The 18,072-nt window shown below is 33.1% G+C and overlaps 1 protein-coding gene across 4 annotated transcripts in view; it reads right to left on the minus strand.

Annotated features, from left to right (window-relative positions):
* Positions 1 to 18,072, minus strand: part of LOC127735771 (uncharacterized) — a 133,972-nt gene that overhangs the window by 49,866 nt on the left and 66,034 nt on the right. For all 4 annotated transcript variants that reach the window (XM_052246078.1, XM_052246077.1, XM_052246076.1 and 1 more), the window contains one exon: positions 3,382 to 11,160. In XM_052246078.1, coding sequence (XP_052102038.1) covers positions 3,382 to 11,160 — 7,779 coding nt within the window. The remainder of the gene's footprint in view (positions 1 to 3,381; positions 11,161 to 18,072) is intronic.

The raw sequence follows: 18,072 nt of genomic DNA on the forward strand, positions 1-18,072 counted from the left end.
GTATTTACGTTATTTTATTTGATATCACATTTTTGTACCTTTTCACTAATACTATTTTTACCTTCCAAAAGAATCTATCAAAAATAAACAAATATTCTAGAAATATGGCCGAAGACTTTTAGCATGTGAAGTTAACATCAAGGTCATTACGTCACATGACTGTCATGTGGTTAGGTGATATACTTAAAAGTTATTTTTAATACGGAAATGTGGATGATCCTTACAGCTTTTTACTGAAAAAAATAAAATATCAATTAATTTTAATTCACAGAAACAGGGGAGATTACAGACAATACTCACCAACCTCACTTCACAATGCCTTCACTAAAGTATATTGAACAGAAACATGACTGTATACAAGGTCCTACAAGGATCTACGAGGTTTCCAAAGTGCCTCATGTGAAATGTGTACAACTAGTCAAATAAAGATATCAAAATAATATTTTATATCTTATAGTTGTATATGTCACCATTTAATTCATTAATTCATAAGTTTGATCGCCTCTAAAACTTTAAATAATTTGATATAAACATTGGCATCAAATTATAACCAATTCCGGATTTGTACGACATGTCATTTCCGACTTTGGACCCGTTTCTTAGATAGGTCGAAAACACAAGACGCTAGTTTTTGTCAACAAAGGTGCCATCGATCTAATGAACTGAAATAAAAAAAATATTTAAGATCGAAATATATTTTAGATACAATTATTTAATATATAAGTATACTAGTGACTCTAAAAAATATTAGGCATGTATATGTTCAAACATATTAAAGGGGAAATATTGATAAATATGTAAGTAGGTCGAAAACACAATACACGAGGATATCTGGTAAATTGACAAAATTACGAAAAAATTATCATTGATTAATAATTCATGAAAATGAGGTCAAGGTCATATGAACCCTGCCAGGCAGCAATGCACACCTTACAATTGTTCCAAACACCAAATCTAATTGACCTATTGCTAATTATATTTGAGAAATAGACCATGCCACAAAAAACTAAACATTGTCCAATGCACCAGGAAAACGAGATCAAGATCAGATGAAACCTGCCAGAAGGATATGTACACCTTAAAATCATTCCATACATCATCAAATAACAAATAAAGTTGACCTAACTATATGGTAGCAATATACAGTTAGTTTAGTTTTGCATTTTGGACATGGTGAATTTTTTAAATATGAAAGTTTTTGTGCAAAAAATTGATTTTTAGATAGCCGAAGAATAATATAGCCTTTAAAGTGGGTCTATATGAACATCAAGATTGTTTTGTTTTTTGCATGTTTTATAGGCCATTTTAATGTTTGACAGTCCATATTTTCACATCCATACCCCCATAGGTCCAGAAATTATTGTAGTGTTTTCTACAAATATTTGACCCTCAAACTTTTCAATTCAATTTTATGGAAAAACAAGGTGAAATGCATAATTATGATTTTTTTTTTTGGGTCCTCTTGATAGATAAATGTGAATGGTTTCAGAAAAGGTATCACCCTAATGGATTGAACTTCTACTTAAGTTCAAATTTTGGGGACTTTTGTGACATTTCCCCACCCCCCCTTTTGCAATATTTTGAATCAAATAAATGCAGATTGTTGCCATGGTTACACCAAAAAAGAGATTATATTTCACCATTTTATCTCAATTGGATATCAAATATATGGAAGATGCTGTTTCCATACATATGCACATACACAACACAAACATTAAGCCTTATTTGTTAGAAAGCAAGGGAAAGAGGGTGTTTAAAAATTATGAGTGTCAATTTGAAGTTTTTTTCCCAACTGTGTATTGATATCTATAGTATCTGAGATACGGACTTGACCACGTAACATTTACCTTGATCACTGATCCATGAAATGAGGCTGAGGTTAGATGAACCCTACCTGACAGACAGGTGGACTTTGCAAGGAACCAATTTTCCAAATATAGTTATCCTATTTCTCATAATAAGTGAGTATTTCACTTGACAAAAAAACGAAAAAATTTCAAGCAGTTACTGAACCATGAAAATAAGGTCAAGGACAATAGACCTATGTCAGATGGAAACTTCATATCACAAGGTATCTGTATACAAGGTATGAAGCATCCAGGTCTTCTACCTTCTGAAAAATAACGCTTTATACAAACAGTATTACATGAAAGCCGCCCCTGCTGCCGGATTGTAATCCCTATGTCATGCATTCTGTGACTTTCCTTGACGGCGAGACAAAAAGCAATCTTTGAGTAGTATGTTAACCATAAGTCATATTTCCTACCATTAAATTAAAAAAAAATTATATACTTATCTTTCATCATATGTATAAAACAAATCTGTAAATGCCATCTTATTGTGGAAACAAAATGGTGTTCAATCTGTACACATTCAGACAATCTTTTTCATGTGATTGTGGTCAACTGTATTACCATGTGATTACATGACAAATGTTCATGCATGAGTGACCCTGTTTTTTCACACCTTCTTATGTCTCTGTTAATCATTGTTAAATAATTATCACTGATGGTTTACTTTTAATTATTATTTCATTATTGTTATAAAATGATTTTTATAATCATCAGAAGTCATCTCTGGTTAAAAAAAAATTAAATGAAGATGGAAATGAAGAATTATTCAATACATCAGATATAATTAACTTATTTATCCCTTCTAGTATCTGAGAAATTGGCTAAACTTTAAAAATTTAACATTGACCAATAAACTATGAAAATTTTGTCAAGGTCAGATGACACCTGCCAGACATACATATATTATTCGATACACCAAATATAGTTCACCAATCCTTATAGTATTTGGAAAACAGACAAAAACAAAGAAATTTAACATTGACCAATAAACCATGAAAATAAGGTCAAGGTCAGATGACGCCTGCCAGACAAATACATATATATCTTACAATCATTACATAAACCAAATATATTTCACCTATTCCATATTGTATCTAAAAAACAAACCAAACAAGAAAAAAACAACATTTTCCAATAAACCTTGAAAAATAGATCAAGATCAGAGGATTACTGCCAGACAGACATGTACACCTTACAATCATTCAATACACCAAATATAATTGACTGGCTGCTTATAGTTTTTGAGAAATAGACCAAACCACAAAAACTTAACTTTTATCACTAAACTTTTTTCAAGACGTCATTGAACCATGTAAATGAGGTCAAAGACAATGAACATATAGACAGAAACTTCAATAAGATATCTACATCTACAAAGTACAAAAGCATAAAGATCTCCTACCTTCTGAAATAATAAGCTTTTCAAGTAATTAGTTAACGACCCCGCTGATCACTAGATCCCTATGTCTCGCTTTCAGCGACGGAAGTCACATGCTAGACAATAAACCATTACAATAGTAATATATACCTGTTTTGATGCTAAGCTGATCTGGTTGTGATTCTTTCAATCTAGCTGATTGTAACAAATCATGAGCAACTGCACTGTGAGATTCTTCTTCAGTTCTAAACTGAGGCTCTTGAATAGGTAACCGTGAAAGTTTTATTCTCTTTCTTGGTGTATTTTCGGATTCAATTGATAGACACTTTCTCCGAAAAGAATGATCAGTACTGTTTGAATGTTTTGAAGAAATTGACCCTTCTTCGACCCTTTTAAACTTATCAGAAGTATCACTTTCATTATCATCTTGCATATTCATGTCCTCTGACAATGGAGTTCTATTCTCACTAGAGATCTTGTTGTCATTCCTTTTCTCTACCCATGAACTTTCTGTCTGCTGAAGTTTTATTGTGATGTCAGCCATGTTAGATGATGAATGTGATGATGAAATACTTTTTGTCTCAGATTTTTTGGAACATGCTGACAAGTCTGATTTCAATGATGCATTATCCAATACATTTGATTTTTGTAAGTTTGCTGATATAGTTTGCCCATCTGTTTTTGAACGAGACGACAAATTTGATTTTTCTGACAGATTATCAGACATATTTGATTTTTGTAAAACTTCTGTTGATAAAGACACCATTCCAGAGTTAATCTGCTTTGATATTGGTTTTACAAGATATGAAGTATTGTTGAATAATCCTTGATGTGGACTTGCTTCAGTATCAATTGATCTAACATCATTATCTCTCCCTTTATCTATAATAACTGTTCTATATGACTGACTATCAGAAAAAACACCAGTATCCTTGGGAGAAGTCAAGGAAATGTCACCATGTAGTGACTTTCCTGTAGGACAGTCCATTCCTCTCAACATGCTCAGTAAATGTTTCTTCTTACTAACAGGTGTTTTTTCATCAGCCGCTATTACCACTCTTTGTTTCAGATCTGTAACAGGTCGATTACCAAATTTAACATTGACAGTCCTATTGATTGATTCTAATGGTGATTTAATACTCATATTCTTGTCTTTTTCGTGTTCATGTCCTGGCTGTTTTCTGAACTTTTTGTCAAATTTTACCAGACAACTACCAAACATTGATTTCATCACCTCTTCTGAACTCATACTTTTAAAATCCTTAACGGCTGTGTCAGAAATTTCTAATCCGATACTTCTGTCTTGGTTTGAGTTGTTGAAAGCACCAAATCTATCTGATAAACTTTTCTGTTTGAGTTTTGAAGCAAGTTTGTCGTCTAAAGGAGTTGACGTTGCATTTACTGTAAATGAACTCATACTTGATATATCCTGTAAAGAAGTGTCTGAATCGATTACCTCCCTTGCCATAGACCCTATATCTGAACCATCATTCATATCGCTGGTAAAATGACTATCTGATATCTCACACATTGACATAGTAACTGATTCCTTTTTATTCTCAGACTGCTTTTTCTTTTTCACAGGACTTTTCTTGCCACTATTCTTTTTATCTTTTGAAGCAAGAACAGTTTCAAATGGTTCGATATCCTCTATTGTACAAGGTTTAATTGGCAAGCGTTCTTCTTCAGATTCCTTTGCCCTTTTTTTCAGTATTGACTGAGCTATTTTGGAAGACATAAAATAATTATCATTTTGACTTATACTACCACGTTCACTTGCTTTCTTGAAGAAGTCAATACCGTCGCGACTATTGGAATCCTCTTTAGAAGGTGTTCTATCTAACTTCCTTTTCTTTTTAATTTCCTTTGGTTTAGATATAGCTTTTTCAAAATCAGTTAGATTTTTGTTTGGACTAGATTGTAGACTTTGGATTTGAGGTTTCTTTTCTTTTGACTGCTTTGGCTTTGTCTGAACAGTTTCTTTTTTCAAACTTTTATCTGAATTGTAATCCAATTGACTAGAAAAGCTGGTTGCATAATCATCTGTTATGCTGTTTGCCACTGGGTAATCTATTTCATAAGTAGGAAAATTTACATCAAAATCATTTGTCTGAATGACTGGAGTATTTTCCTCACTTTCTGCAGTAGGAAGTACAGACTCTCCACATGATATTTTCCATCGATACTTTCCAGTTTTTTTCAGCATTAAATTTCCCACATGTAAAATGTCATCCTCTATGTAAATTCTCTCCAAACAAATATTGAATTCTTTAAAGATATATGGAAACTGTCTTTTCATTTCACTGAAGGTCATTATATGGGACATTGATGTTGGTTCTTCATTGGTAAACTGAAGTGTCCTTCTAGGAGAACCATCCTCAACATTTTCCTCATATCCATTCTGATCTGGTGTCATCTGCTCTTCCAGATTATCTGATTCCATTCCATCTTCTTCAATCCCTGTAATTTCCTGGTTATCATCACCATCTTCTTCACTTGGATAAACTTCCGTAGAGTTGTCAACATTCTGATAGCTGTCGTCAATTAAATTTTCATGACCTACTGATTCATTAATATCACTTTGTACCAGTGTTGTATCTGGTTCCAAGTCGGATACAGGTTCTGCAATGTATTGAACCATGTCCATATAACTAGAACTATTTAATTCCCAATTATCAATTGTAACAAATGATGACTGTTCTTCCCCTTCAGTGACTGAAGAATTCTGAACGTCTGATATGTCATCTGAGGGCAATTTTTCGATACAGTTCTTTTCTTTGGAGATTGTGTTATTTAAATTCTGGATTCTTTTCTTCAATTTGCTCACATTGTCAGTTTTTTTCTTGGAAACATTTTGTATGTTAGATTTTTCACTTCCAGGTTTATGACTTTCCTCTTCTGTTGCATGTCGAGTTTTCTTGTGACGAATAAGACTTTTCCTCAATTTGTAACGTAGACCACAGAGGTTGCATACAAATTGTTTTGAAAGGTCAATATCATTATCTAGTACTGAATCAGTAATCAAATGACTTAATGGTGATTTTGAGTAAGATGTATCAGTTTTTGGAAAGTGAGCAGCACAGTTCCCATGTTCTTTATGATCTAAGAATTTTAAATGGCCGTGAAAGATTTCCTCGCACAGTTCACAAACATAATTCTTCCAATTTCTTCCCCCTAAATACTGTTTCAAAGCAAGAAAATCTGAAGAACACTCTTTTAGGCCATAATCAATCTCAAAACAATCCTCAGATTTTTCAGTTACTACAATATCTTCAAAAGCTACAGTTAGATCTTTTGAGCCATTTCCATTCTTCTTCAGCAAAGCCAACATTTCTGGAAACATGTCCTCCCAATTATGAAGTGATGGAGTAACAAATCCATTTTCTCTCTCTGATAACTCAGTTTCATCATTAATGTAACGAATAATTTTGGGAAATTCAGAAGAAAGCTCTTCGTCTTCATTATCTATTTGCTCCTCAGCTGTTTCTACAGGAACAAGTTTTTTGTCAGAGAAAAATGGGTTCTTATTTAATCTGAGTATTTTAAAATATTGACTAGATTCATCACAATCAGAAGCCTTAGGTACATATGGTGAACTGGATTCACAGTTTTTAGTTAAAACAGCTGATTCATCAAGTCTAACGGATTCATACTTCTGGTTAAGCTCATTATTCTTCCTAATCAAATGTTCATCCTGTGGAATGAAATCATCACCCTTTGAAACCACAGATTCATCTGGAATATCTAATTCATTATTCTTAGTAATCAAATGTTCATCTCGTTGAAGGGATTCATCATCCTTTGTAACCTTGCATTCACTTTGAAAAAGAGCTTCATGACCTTCAATAACCCCTTGTTCCTTTTGTGTAACCGATTCATAGTCTTTGGTAAAGACGTTTTCAACTGGTGTTACAAATTCTACATAACTAGTATTGGTACATAGATCTTTGTTATCATCATTTTCTTGATGTTCCACGGTCTCCGTTGAATGTTCACTGATATCACTGTTTTGATCCACACAATATACTACAGTGTTGTCACTGGGATGTCGTATCTTTTGTGAGGATTCCTCTGCGACTTCTGTTCTTATTTCACTCATTTCTGGAGAATGTGCTGGTGGTGGTGATCCATTTACATTGACACCAGTAAGAAAGCTTTCAAGAGTTCTGGAATTTGGCAATACATTCTGATTACCATCCAGTAATAAATCCAAGTTAGAATTGATAATTAAATTTCTTTTCCTCCTAGAAATCATTGTTGGATGCTTCTGCTTACCACGAGATGGTAGATTTCTCAAATGATGTTTTTCTGTTTTTGCTGTCTTTGATTTCCCTTTTTTGTTTGGTTTTGTAATTATATCAATAGTATCTATTTGTGGATGACAAGAATCATCTATTTCAGCAGGTTCTAACTGAGCTTGCAGCTGATTGTCTTTCTCATCTATCTGGCTTGAGGCTTCCCCAATTTCTTCCTCATTATTATCCTGTTCCAAACTTACTAGTTTGTTCTCTTCATTAATATCCAAGGACACCGGTGGCCTCTCTGCACTTTCCTTTCCTTTTTTCTTGCTCTGTAAAACATTCTCTAACCTTAATGCACTATCTACCTCATCTGTTTTCTCTTCACTAACCAGTATGCCAGCTCTTCCATATGACCTTTTCATCTCTTTCCCCAGTTTTTGGAGTTCTTTTTCCTTGTATTCAATATCATTCTGATCATCTGATTTCTTTTGTCCTTCATTTTCTGATGCAGATGATTGTTCTAATTCAACTTTCAAAACATTTTCTGGTAAATTTTGTGTAAAACTCTCCTTAATTTCTACTTGTTGAATAACATTTTCTTGTTCAGTTTGTTTTTCAACATTTTTCTGCACTTCACTTGGTTTCTTCTTTGTCCATTTAACTTTCAATGGAATTCCAGTTTTGGCTATTTTCCCTTTCCCTGGATTTCCTTTTTTGTTTACAATTTTCTCAGAAGAAGATAAGGACTCATCTGCAGAATTTGTAAGTTTATCATCACTTATTCTTTCAGTGTCAGCAGATTTTCTTTTACGTCCTCTTTTCTTTTTCTCTTTACCACTTACTTCTTTCGAGTTGTTGAGAAGATCTGGAGTTGAATTAACTAATTCATTAACAGACAAATCAAATGAATTCCTGACAACAGAACTCTTCTTAGAATTAGAAATCTCATCTGGTAATTTTATTTGACACATGGATTTCTCTTCTCCACTAGAATTCCTTATTAAATGCAGATTAGAGTCAATTTCTGAATGTAAGTGCAAACCACTACCACATCCCTCCGATATTTTTTGTCCTTTATCAGAACTTATTCTTTTTGTGTTTTGTTCTGTCAAATCACAGTTATCATCATGCTTTTCTGATTTAGATTCTGTAATGGATGCTTGTTTTTCATTTTCAATTTCTGAGATCTCTTTTCTTTTACCAAACAACAGTGCTGAGGTATCATTTTCTTCCAATTTTTCTGCTTCATTTTTCAACACATCTGTTGAACTGTCTGTTTTTTCAATAGGAATCATATTTTTCTTTTCATTTTGTGGCTTTATGCTCTCACCTTTGGTACCACCGAACTTTCTACTCCTCCTTGAAAGGACTATATCCTTCAAGTCAGCAATCTGCTGTGCTACAATTGCTGCCCTTTCTTCATCATATTCTTCGTCCTCGCTGATTTCCCCCTCAATGCTACTTGATTTAACCCCAAATAATGGATCTAAATTTCTACCAGAGGCACATACGTTCTCAATTTCAGTGACTCTAGTGTACCGATCTTTCAATAGTGGCATGCTACTGATATTGACTGTCTGTTCAGATTCACTTATTGAAAGTTTTTCTAATAAAACTTTTGGTGACCGTCGCTTAGATTTATTGTACTGCTGTCTTGCATCTTTCTGAATGTCATCTTTCTGTGATACAGTGTTTTGTTTTTGCTCTAGTTGTTCATCTACCTCTGAACTATCTAGTGTATTGTCATCATGGTCTTGGTGCTCTGAATGCATATGTGCACGTTCAAATCTTCTTGTCAAAGATGCTCTAGAAATTTTTGATTTTTTATCAACTGCTTTTAAATTGTCCAAATTCTTATTGTTTAAAGTTTTTGAATGTTCTTGTTGCTCACGTAAAGCCTTAGGGGAATTTATACTAATGCAAGTTTTTCCTAAAAGTTTTACAGGTTCAACTTCAGATGGTTTAGTTCCTAATGGTTCCATAATATGACTCTCTAATCTTGATCGCTTGCTGGTTTTAATTTTTGATTTTTCCGCCAGTTTTTCGGGTTCTTGAACAGAATTTGAAGTATTATTACTCAAATCTTGTTCAGTTCCAACTGTACTTTCAGTCTCTTTCGCATTTTTATCAGTTGGACAATTATGGTTTTCAGTCTCATTCTCAGTTTCAGACTCTAACAGACTTTTTTCTTGAATTATATTGTTTTCTTTAGTTTTATCACTTCCATCAAGACCTTTTGCTTCAGATCTATTTCCAACACTAGATTTATTAGCACTCATTACAGTTCTACATTCACTTCTAGTTTGCAACGTAATCTTAAAATTCACAAAATCTTTCTGATTTTTTAAGACTTTGTGACTTTTCTCGAACTCTGTCCCTTCAAGATTTTCTTCATTCCTTACAATTCTACCTTCACCAGATGACGGTAGTGTAATCTTTAAACCCTTATACTTATTATCTATCCTTCCTTGTGGACTTTTCTCACTATAAGGAATTATGAGTCTTTCATGCAGACTGTCCTTGTGTGTTCCACTCAATAACAATGACATATTTTTAAGAGTTTTTTCATCTTCTTCCTTATCTATTGTATCCTTGTTGCTATCTATCAAAACGGAGACCTTATCAGAAATTTTATCAATTTTTCCTGTTAATTGGGGCAATTCACCTTTTTCCCCATTTTGATCAAAATTGTTTGAAATTGTCTCATTTTGCCTTTCAGATTTGTCAATGACTGGAGGTAATGGGACAAATTTCTTAACCAGAATTTTAACATCCTTCAACATGATGTTTTCCTTTAAACTATTGTGAGGTTTCCTCTCACTCGGTTCTAGTTTTGATTCTGACAATGTTTTTGGTTTGCCTGCCAATGATTCAGACAATGTTTTTGGTATGCCTTCCAATGATTCAGACAATGTTTTTGGTATGCCTTCTGATGGTTTCTTTATTGACTTGATTTTTCCTTTTAGCTTAACCTCAGACAACAGTTTGTTTCTTAGCTCATATTTTGACATGACTGTCAATTGCTTGTGATTTTGTAATTTTTTAAACTTATTCTTTTTTAGTTTTTTGCTTTTAAGTATGCCTTTCTTAGTTTTTGTCTTGACTGATAAAACTTTTTGAACAGATTTGAGTTTCTTAGTTCTGACCCGACGATTTGTTGATGCTTCAGTAGTAGACGTTGAGAATAATCCTGTCGGTTTATTACACATTACTTCTTTTTCTGTCTCCATGTTTTCATGTTGTTTATCATTAGTCTTGTTCATCTTAAGATTATGCATTGATTTCCTTACAACTTTTTGTGGCAATTCTGTCGGTAAAATTTTCTTAAAATCAACTTTTGTATCAATAAGGTTTTCTTGAACATCAATACATTGATTCGGGTTTTGAGCTAATATCCAATTAATATTTCCAGGGAGTTCTAGCTGTTCATTTTGCTCAATTGCTTCAACTTTCGTCCACTTATCTGACAAATTTTTACCTTTATGCACTGTAAGGCAATGTTGCCATAAGCTAGTTTTCAGTATGTACTGTTTACCACAAAGATTACATTTCAAGTCTCTATTCTGTCCGAAATGTTTTCTTTCGTTATGTTTGTTCATGCTATCTTTGGACAGAAACCTTACACCACATAGATGACATTGAAAAAAATTTATCAGTGATTTGGTTTTCCTTAATCTGTTTTTTATGCCTGAAATAAAAACAAAACATTGATACTTACTCAAAATGTTTCTTTATAAGTAGAATACTCTCTAAATGTAATTTGAAATTTGAAAATAGGAGCTCCATACATTTTATTTAATGTTTTGAACTATTCCTCAAAGATTTATTTGATGTTTTAAACTAGACCTCTAAGTTTTAATACCAATCAATCATTGACCAAAGTTTTTATTAATGTTGCAAGTAGGAGCTGCCACAATTTTAATTTAAGTGTTTCACTAATTTGGTTTTCTTGGTAACTCTTTTTATGTATGTTGCTTTCAACGCTTTCAGTCTCAGACCAATATGATGAAAAGTATTCCAGAAACTCATCAATCCTTTAGTATCATACCATTCTGATGAATATTATTCTTGAACACCTCAACTTTTAGTCTCAGAGTAATGTGATGAAAATTATTGCAGAAACATTCTCAACTTTTAGTTTCAGACCTTTCTGAAGAATATTATTTTAGAAACACGTACAACCTTCTCCATTTTGAGACCGATCTGCTGAAGATTATTCCAGACCACCCCAAACTTTTGATTTAAGTTTCAGACCTATCACATTATTCCATAACACAAAAACTTTTGGTTTGAGATTCAGACCCATCACATAATTCCAACAACACCCAAAAACTTTTGATTTGAGATTCAGACCCATCACATTATTTCAATAACACCCAAAAACTTTTGGTTTGAGATTCAGACCCATCACATTATTTCAATAACACCCAAAAACTTTTGGTTTGAGATTCAGACCCATCACATTATTCCAATAACACCCAAAAACTTTTGGTTTGAGATTCAGACCCATCACATTATTCCAATAACAACCAAAAACTTATGGTTTGAGATTCAGACCTATCACATTATTCCAATAACACCCAAAAACTTTTAGTTTTAGTTTCAGACCTATCAAATTATTATTCCAGAACACCTCAAGCTTTTAATTAATAATATATGCATTTGTATTTAAACTTAGTGTGCAATACTCTCTTTTTATTGTTTACCTCCTCGATCTTTGGTCTCTGATGGATAGTTGTCACATTGGCAATTATACCACATCTCCTTATATTCATTTTGGCTATATTGTTGGTTCTTTTTGCTTTTGACACTCAATAACATTTTTTGTTTACTGCTTCCAAATTTTAAGTTAGTGCACCAAATAAAGGTTATTTCAGAAACATGTTTGGAGCACACTGAAATCAATATCATGCTTTAGCATATACTGTAAATTCACAGAAATTATTGCGTGCATTTACTATTGGGATTTTTGAAGAACAGACAAAAATGCATGATTTATTATTGCGATTTCAGGAACATCTCCATACAGATGTATGTATCAGATATCTGAATGCCAGTTCTAATTATTGCGATACTCACCTAGTCGCATTATTTGCATTAATAAAACCTCACAAAAATTTCTGAATTTACAGTGATAACCTTTCAGGATGTACAACTACAGATGGACTGTTGGTACACAAGGGTACCACCCACACAGTAGCCCTTAAATATCCATACAAACACATGTCCCTCTCTTCTCCAGTTTGTTTGATCTTACTTTTTACAAGTCCTCCTTCAACAGTCAATGCATTAAATTGCAAATTAAGCATGATTTTTCTAAACTGAACTCTTTGAGTACATGCTTTTTTTTTTTACTTTTTCATTGTTGTCCTATAACAAGACACGTCACGGTCATATTATATAATAATAAACAGTTTGGATTAATAGAACAAACCTCTCCTCCATTGCAACAGTATGATACTCACAGATAAAATCAAAAAATTTCGCATCTTATATCCAAAATAATTTCTGCTTTATTCTAGCTTTTATTAAACTAAATTCTGTATTCATGATAAACAAGAATGTGTCCATAGTACATGGATGCCCCACTCGCACTATCATTTGCTATGTTCAGTGGACCATGAAATTGGGGTCAAAAACTTAAACCTGAAGCAGGACAGAGGGACAGACGAACGGAAGAACAAACGGATGCAGACCGAAAAACATAATGCCCCTCTACTATCGTAGGTGGGGCATAAAAAAAACCCTGTAAAAATAGGTAAAATTTGTCATTCAAGGGCAAACACTTCTATAAGAAAACGACCAACTATTTTTGCCATTTGAATTATTTGTAGATATTGCTCTACTAATCATTGTTTCTCTTTAACTATAAGTTTTCAAATTAATGGCTAAAACCACTATAAATTAATAACAATATTCATTTGAAGCCTTTGCCACTGGACATTAAGCAACCAACAATCAATCAATCATTTAAAGACAACAACTCTTATAAGGAGAAATCTGACAGTTTTGGTCAATATAGACATTCTAAACATTCTGCCCAAGTCAGATTTCTCTATCTATCTTGGTTACAAAAAACTAAACACTTCTTGATTTTTACCCTAATGCTTTGTTTTTAGCCATATTTATTCACATTTGTCCAAAATAAGAAGATCACATCTTCAATCTGTTTATAATTACTATGCTATATTGAAGGAAAAGTGTTGCAGTTATTACAAATGACACAACCTAAGACCCTTTGTGATTTTCAGACAGACTGATGGATTGTATAATAACAAGGGGAATAGTGGTTATTTGACTGGCTCTCGTTTCAGGTAGAACATGTACAGGTGAACATGGACTTGGATAAATGGTCATTTTTCATATATTCTTACACAAGAGTGCACACGCTGAAATGTCTCGCCTTCTTTACTGACCATTGATTTCATGTTGATAGTCCTAAATATAAAGCTTTACTAAAAGTATCACATAAACTTAACATGATCCAAGAAAATGAGGTCAAGGTCAGATAAACCAAACCAGAAATACATGTACACCTTACAATCATTCAATACACCAAATATAGTTGACCTATTGCTTATAGTTTCTTAGTTTCTAAGAAACAGACTTAAACAGGAAAGCTAAACATTGACCAATGAACCATGAAAATAAGGTCAAGGTCAGATGAACCATGCCAGACAGACACGTACTGCTTACAATCAATCTATACATTAAATATAGTTGACCTATTGCTTATAGTATCTAAGAAACAAACTTAACCATGAAAACTTAAGTTAACATTGACCAATGAACAATGAAAATGCGGTCAAGGTCAGATGATACCTGCCAGACAGACATATACACCTCACAATCATTCCATACAACAAATATAGTTGACCTTTTGGTTATAGTTTAAGAAAAACAGACCAAAACACAAACACTAAACACTGAGCAATGAACTGTGAAAATGAGGTCAAGGTCAAATAAAACCTGCCAGACTGACATGTACATTGTAAAATATTTCCTTACACCAAATATAGTTGATCAATTGCATATAGTATTAGAAAAAAAGATCAAAACACAAAAACTTAACTTTAACCACTGAACCATGAAAATGAGGTCGAGGTCAGATGACACCTACCAGTTGGACATGTACGCCTCACAATCATTCCATACACCAAATGTAGAAGACCTATTGCTTATAGTATCTGATATATGGACTTGACCACAAAAACTTAACCTTGTTCACTGATCCATGAAATGAGGTCGAGGTCAGATGAAAACTGTCTGACGGGCATGGGGACCTTGCAAGGTACGCACATATTAAATATAGTTATCCTATTACTCATAATAAGAGAGAAATTAACATTACAAAAAATCTTAACATTTTTTTTAAGTAGTCACTGAACCATGAAAATGAGGTCAAGGACAATGGACATATGACAGACGGAAACTTCATATCATAAGGCATCTATATACAAAGTATGAAGCATCCAGGTCTTCCACTTTGGAAAATATAAAGCTTTTAAGAAGTTAGCTAATGCCGCCGCCGGATCACTATCCCTATGTCGAGCTTTCTGCAACAAAAGTCGCAGGCTCGACAAAAAAAAACAAAACGGTAAAACAAAAACCTAAGAAAATGTAAGAATAGATCAAGGTAAACAAGGAAGTTAGTGTTTCTAATGGATTTTTAGAAAGTCTATTCTTAAATAAAACTCTAATTCATCTATGCAAAGTTAAAAACATTTTGTTTAATATTTTCAAAAAGATAAAAAAACAAAACAAAAAAGAGTGGACAAATTGAAATGTCTTGCCTGCTTTACTGATGATTGAATTTATGTTGAAAATCTCTAAGATAAAGTATCACATGAACTTAATATTTTTACTGATCCATGCTGGGAACAGTATATCTAAAGGGAAATGAATCTGATAGGCTTTTCAGTATAAATCTGATATAATCTTTGACTCCTCAAGACTTTGCGAGATTTATGAATTTTGGTGCGTCTGACTAAAAAACTATCGGAACTGCTCAATAAAGAAACAACATAATTCTAATTGTAAATAAATACAAGTTTTATCATATTATAGAATGACCAAAATAAGTGTGATTTGTTTGATGTGAAGTGTTTTATAATGCTTTTGAATTTGGGAATGCAATCAGTGCCATTTTTTTATTACCCTTTTGCATTCTGTACCATTCTGTGATAAAATGAATGCGGTTATAACAAATTTGAAGTGACAGAATACAAGTTTGATACACTGGCATCACTGTAAAACTAGTTTGAATGACATTTTTTTGATATTATCAGAAATTATTAGGATAATAGTGAGTACGTTTTTAACACATGCCTGTTTCCGTATCGTATCTTTATTACCTATGACACGACGATAAAATTGGCTACAATTAGGTAGTGTCAAGTCCCGTCAATATATATGTTCCTGATCCATGTAAATGATGTAAAAGTCAGATTAACCCTGCCAGACAGACATGTACACTTGCATTCATTCCATAAACCAAATAGTTAAATCTACTGCTTACAAATCTTACCAGCGAAATCCAACATTGACCAATATACAATGAAAATGAGGTCAAAGGTCAAATGAAACCCTGTCATCCGGATATGTACACTATACAATCATTCCATACACCAAATTTAGTGACCCATTGCTTATATTATCTGAAAAACTTACTTAACCATTGACCAATGAACCATGAAAATGAGGTCAAGGTCATATCATACCTGCACGACAGATATTTACAACTATCCATGCACAAAATATAGTTAACCAATTACTGATAGTACCACAAAAATTCAACCATTAACCTATGAATTGTGAGCTCAACTTCTGATGATACCTGCATGACAGACATGTATGAACAGACCAAACCACAAGAAGTATGGACACAACATTTAAGCTTAAAACAGCTCTGAATTTGGATTGTGATTGAATATTTAAAATAGATTATTATCTAATTAATAATGAAAATGATATTTGCAAATCTGAACCCCAAACAGGATCATGTAAAAACAAGAAATAATTGTAACAGAATGCTATTATGAAGTCTCCCAAACAAAGCTCCCATAATTAGTCATTCCCATGGTTACCTGACATTGGGCAAAGTCGAGTACAAGTTGGTTTGGTCTAGTAAAGTGATATGCATAAGTAACGCCTAGGGATTGACCCTGTATGTCATTCAAATCTTCTTGAAAAGACAAACAGGAATATATATGGTTTAGGGTTGGGGATCTCGATCGTTTACAAGTTCTCAAAAAGGGGGGGAGGGGTGTTGTTGTGATCCCCAGGGGACTCACCCTTTATTCCATTTGATTTGTTCTTTTTTTGTTTTATACAAGAATATATATGGTTTAGGGGTGGGGATCTTGACCATTTACAAGTTCTCAAACAGGAAAAGGGTGGGAATGACCCAGGGGACTCCCCTTTTATTTCATTTGATTTGTCTTATTGTCCCATACAAGAATATATATGGTTTCGGGGTGGGGATCTCGACCATTTACAAGTTTTCAAAAAGAAGGGGGTGGGGGTGACCCCCGTAAACTTCCCCTATATTTCATTTGATTTGTTTTATTGTCCCATACAAGAATAAATATGGTTTTGGGGTGGAGATCTCGACCTTTTACAAGTTTTCAAAAACAAGGGGGATGGGGGTGACCCCATGGACTTCCCCTATATTTCATTTGATTTGTTTCATTGTTCAATACAACAAGATATATGGTTTAGGGGTGGGGATCTTGACCGTTTACAAGTTCTCAAACAGGAGGGGGTGGGGGTGACCACGGGGACTCCCCTAACCTATTATGGTCCAATATCCAAATTCTAAGTACATTACTAGAATCAGCATATCAAAGAACCCTAAGAATTCAACTTTTGATGAAATACTTCTTAGTTAAACCATTTCTGTTCAAAGGGAAATACTCAAACTTTTATTTCCATGAACCAATAATGTAAATCTAAAATTTGATATGATTTAACCATAGCTCTCTAAAATTAGATATGATGTAATTAGATATAATGATATATCTATTTTCAAACTATAATAACATATAATTAATAGTTTTCAAATAAATCTGTCATTCCAAATATAACAGGGTGATTGACAATTACCAGATGGTGTGTTATCTTGATAAATGGAGTGTAATCAAACTATATATACATGCAATCATGAATGTAGTTAATCAGTCAAAGATATAACTCTATAGGGTTATTACAGAAAATAACTTGCGTGTGTTATTACAGATACTTTCATGAGTTGTCTACTCTTTATTCCTTAAATTTTCTAAATCTGTAATAACATATGTTTGTTATTTGTAAAATTATTTATTTTATAGTGGGCTCTAGGGAACTCTAGAGACTTTGCGCAGAAACTAAATGCATAGCCTTGATAACTAATTTTTTAATTAAATTAATTCATTTTTGATTAACCATGGTAAATCAATGAGACAAGGCTATTAAGGGATAAACTTAGCTGTGATAACAAGGCTAGGTTATTAAAGGAATGTAACTTATTATATAAGACACTTGGGAATTACTGAGAAACTTGCGCAGAACCTCATTACATGCTCTGGTCATTATTTCTTACAATAAATTAAAATACATTGTA

The sequence above is a fragment of the Mytilus californianus genome, unplaced genomic scaffold (assembly GCF_021869535.1).
Source record: "Mytilus californianus isolate M0D057914Y unplaced genomic scaffold, xbMytCali1.0.p SCAF_3, whole genome shotgun sequence".
Taxonomy (NCBI): domain Eukaryota; kingdom Metazoa; phylum Mollusca; class Bivalvia; order Mytilida; family Mytilidae; genus Mytilus; species Mytilus californianus.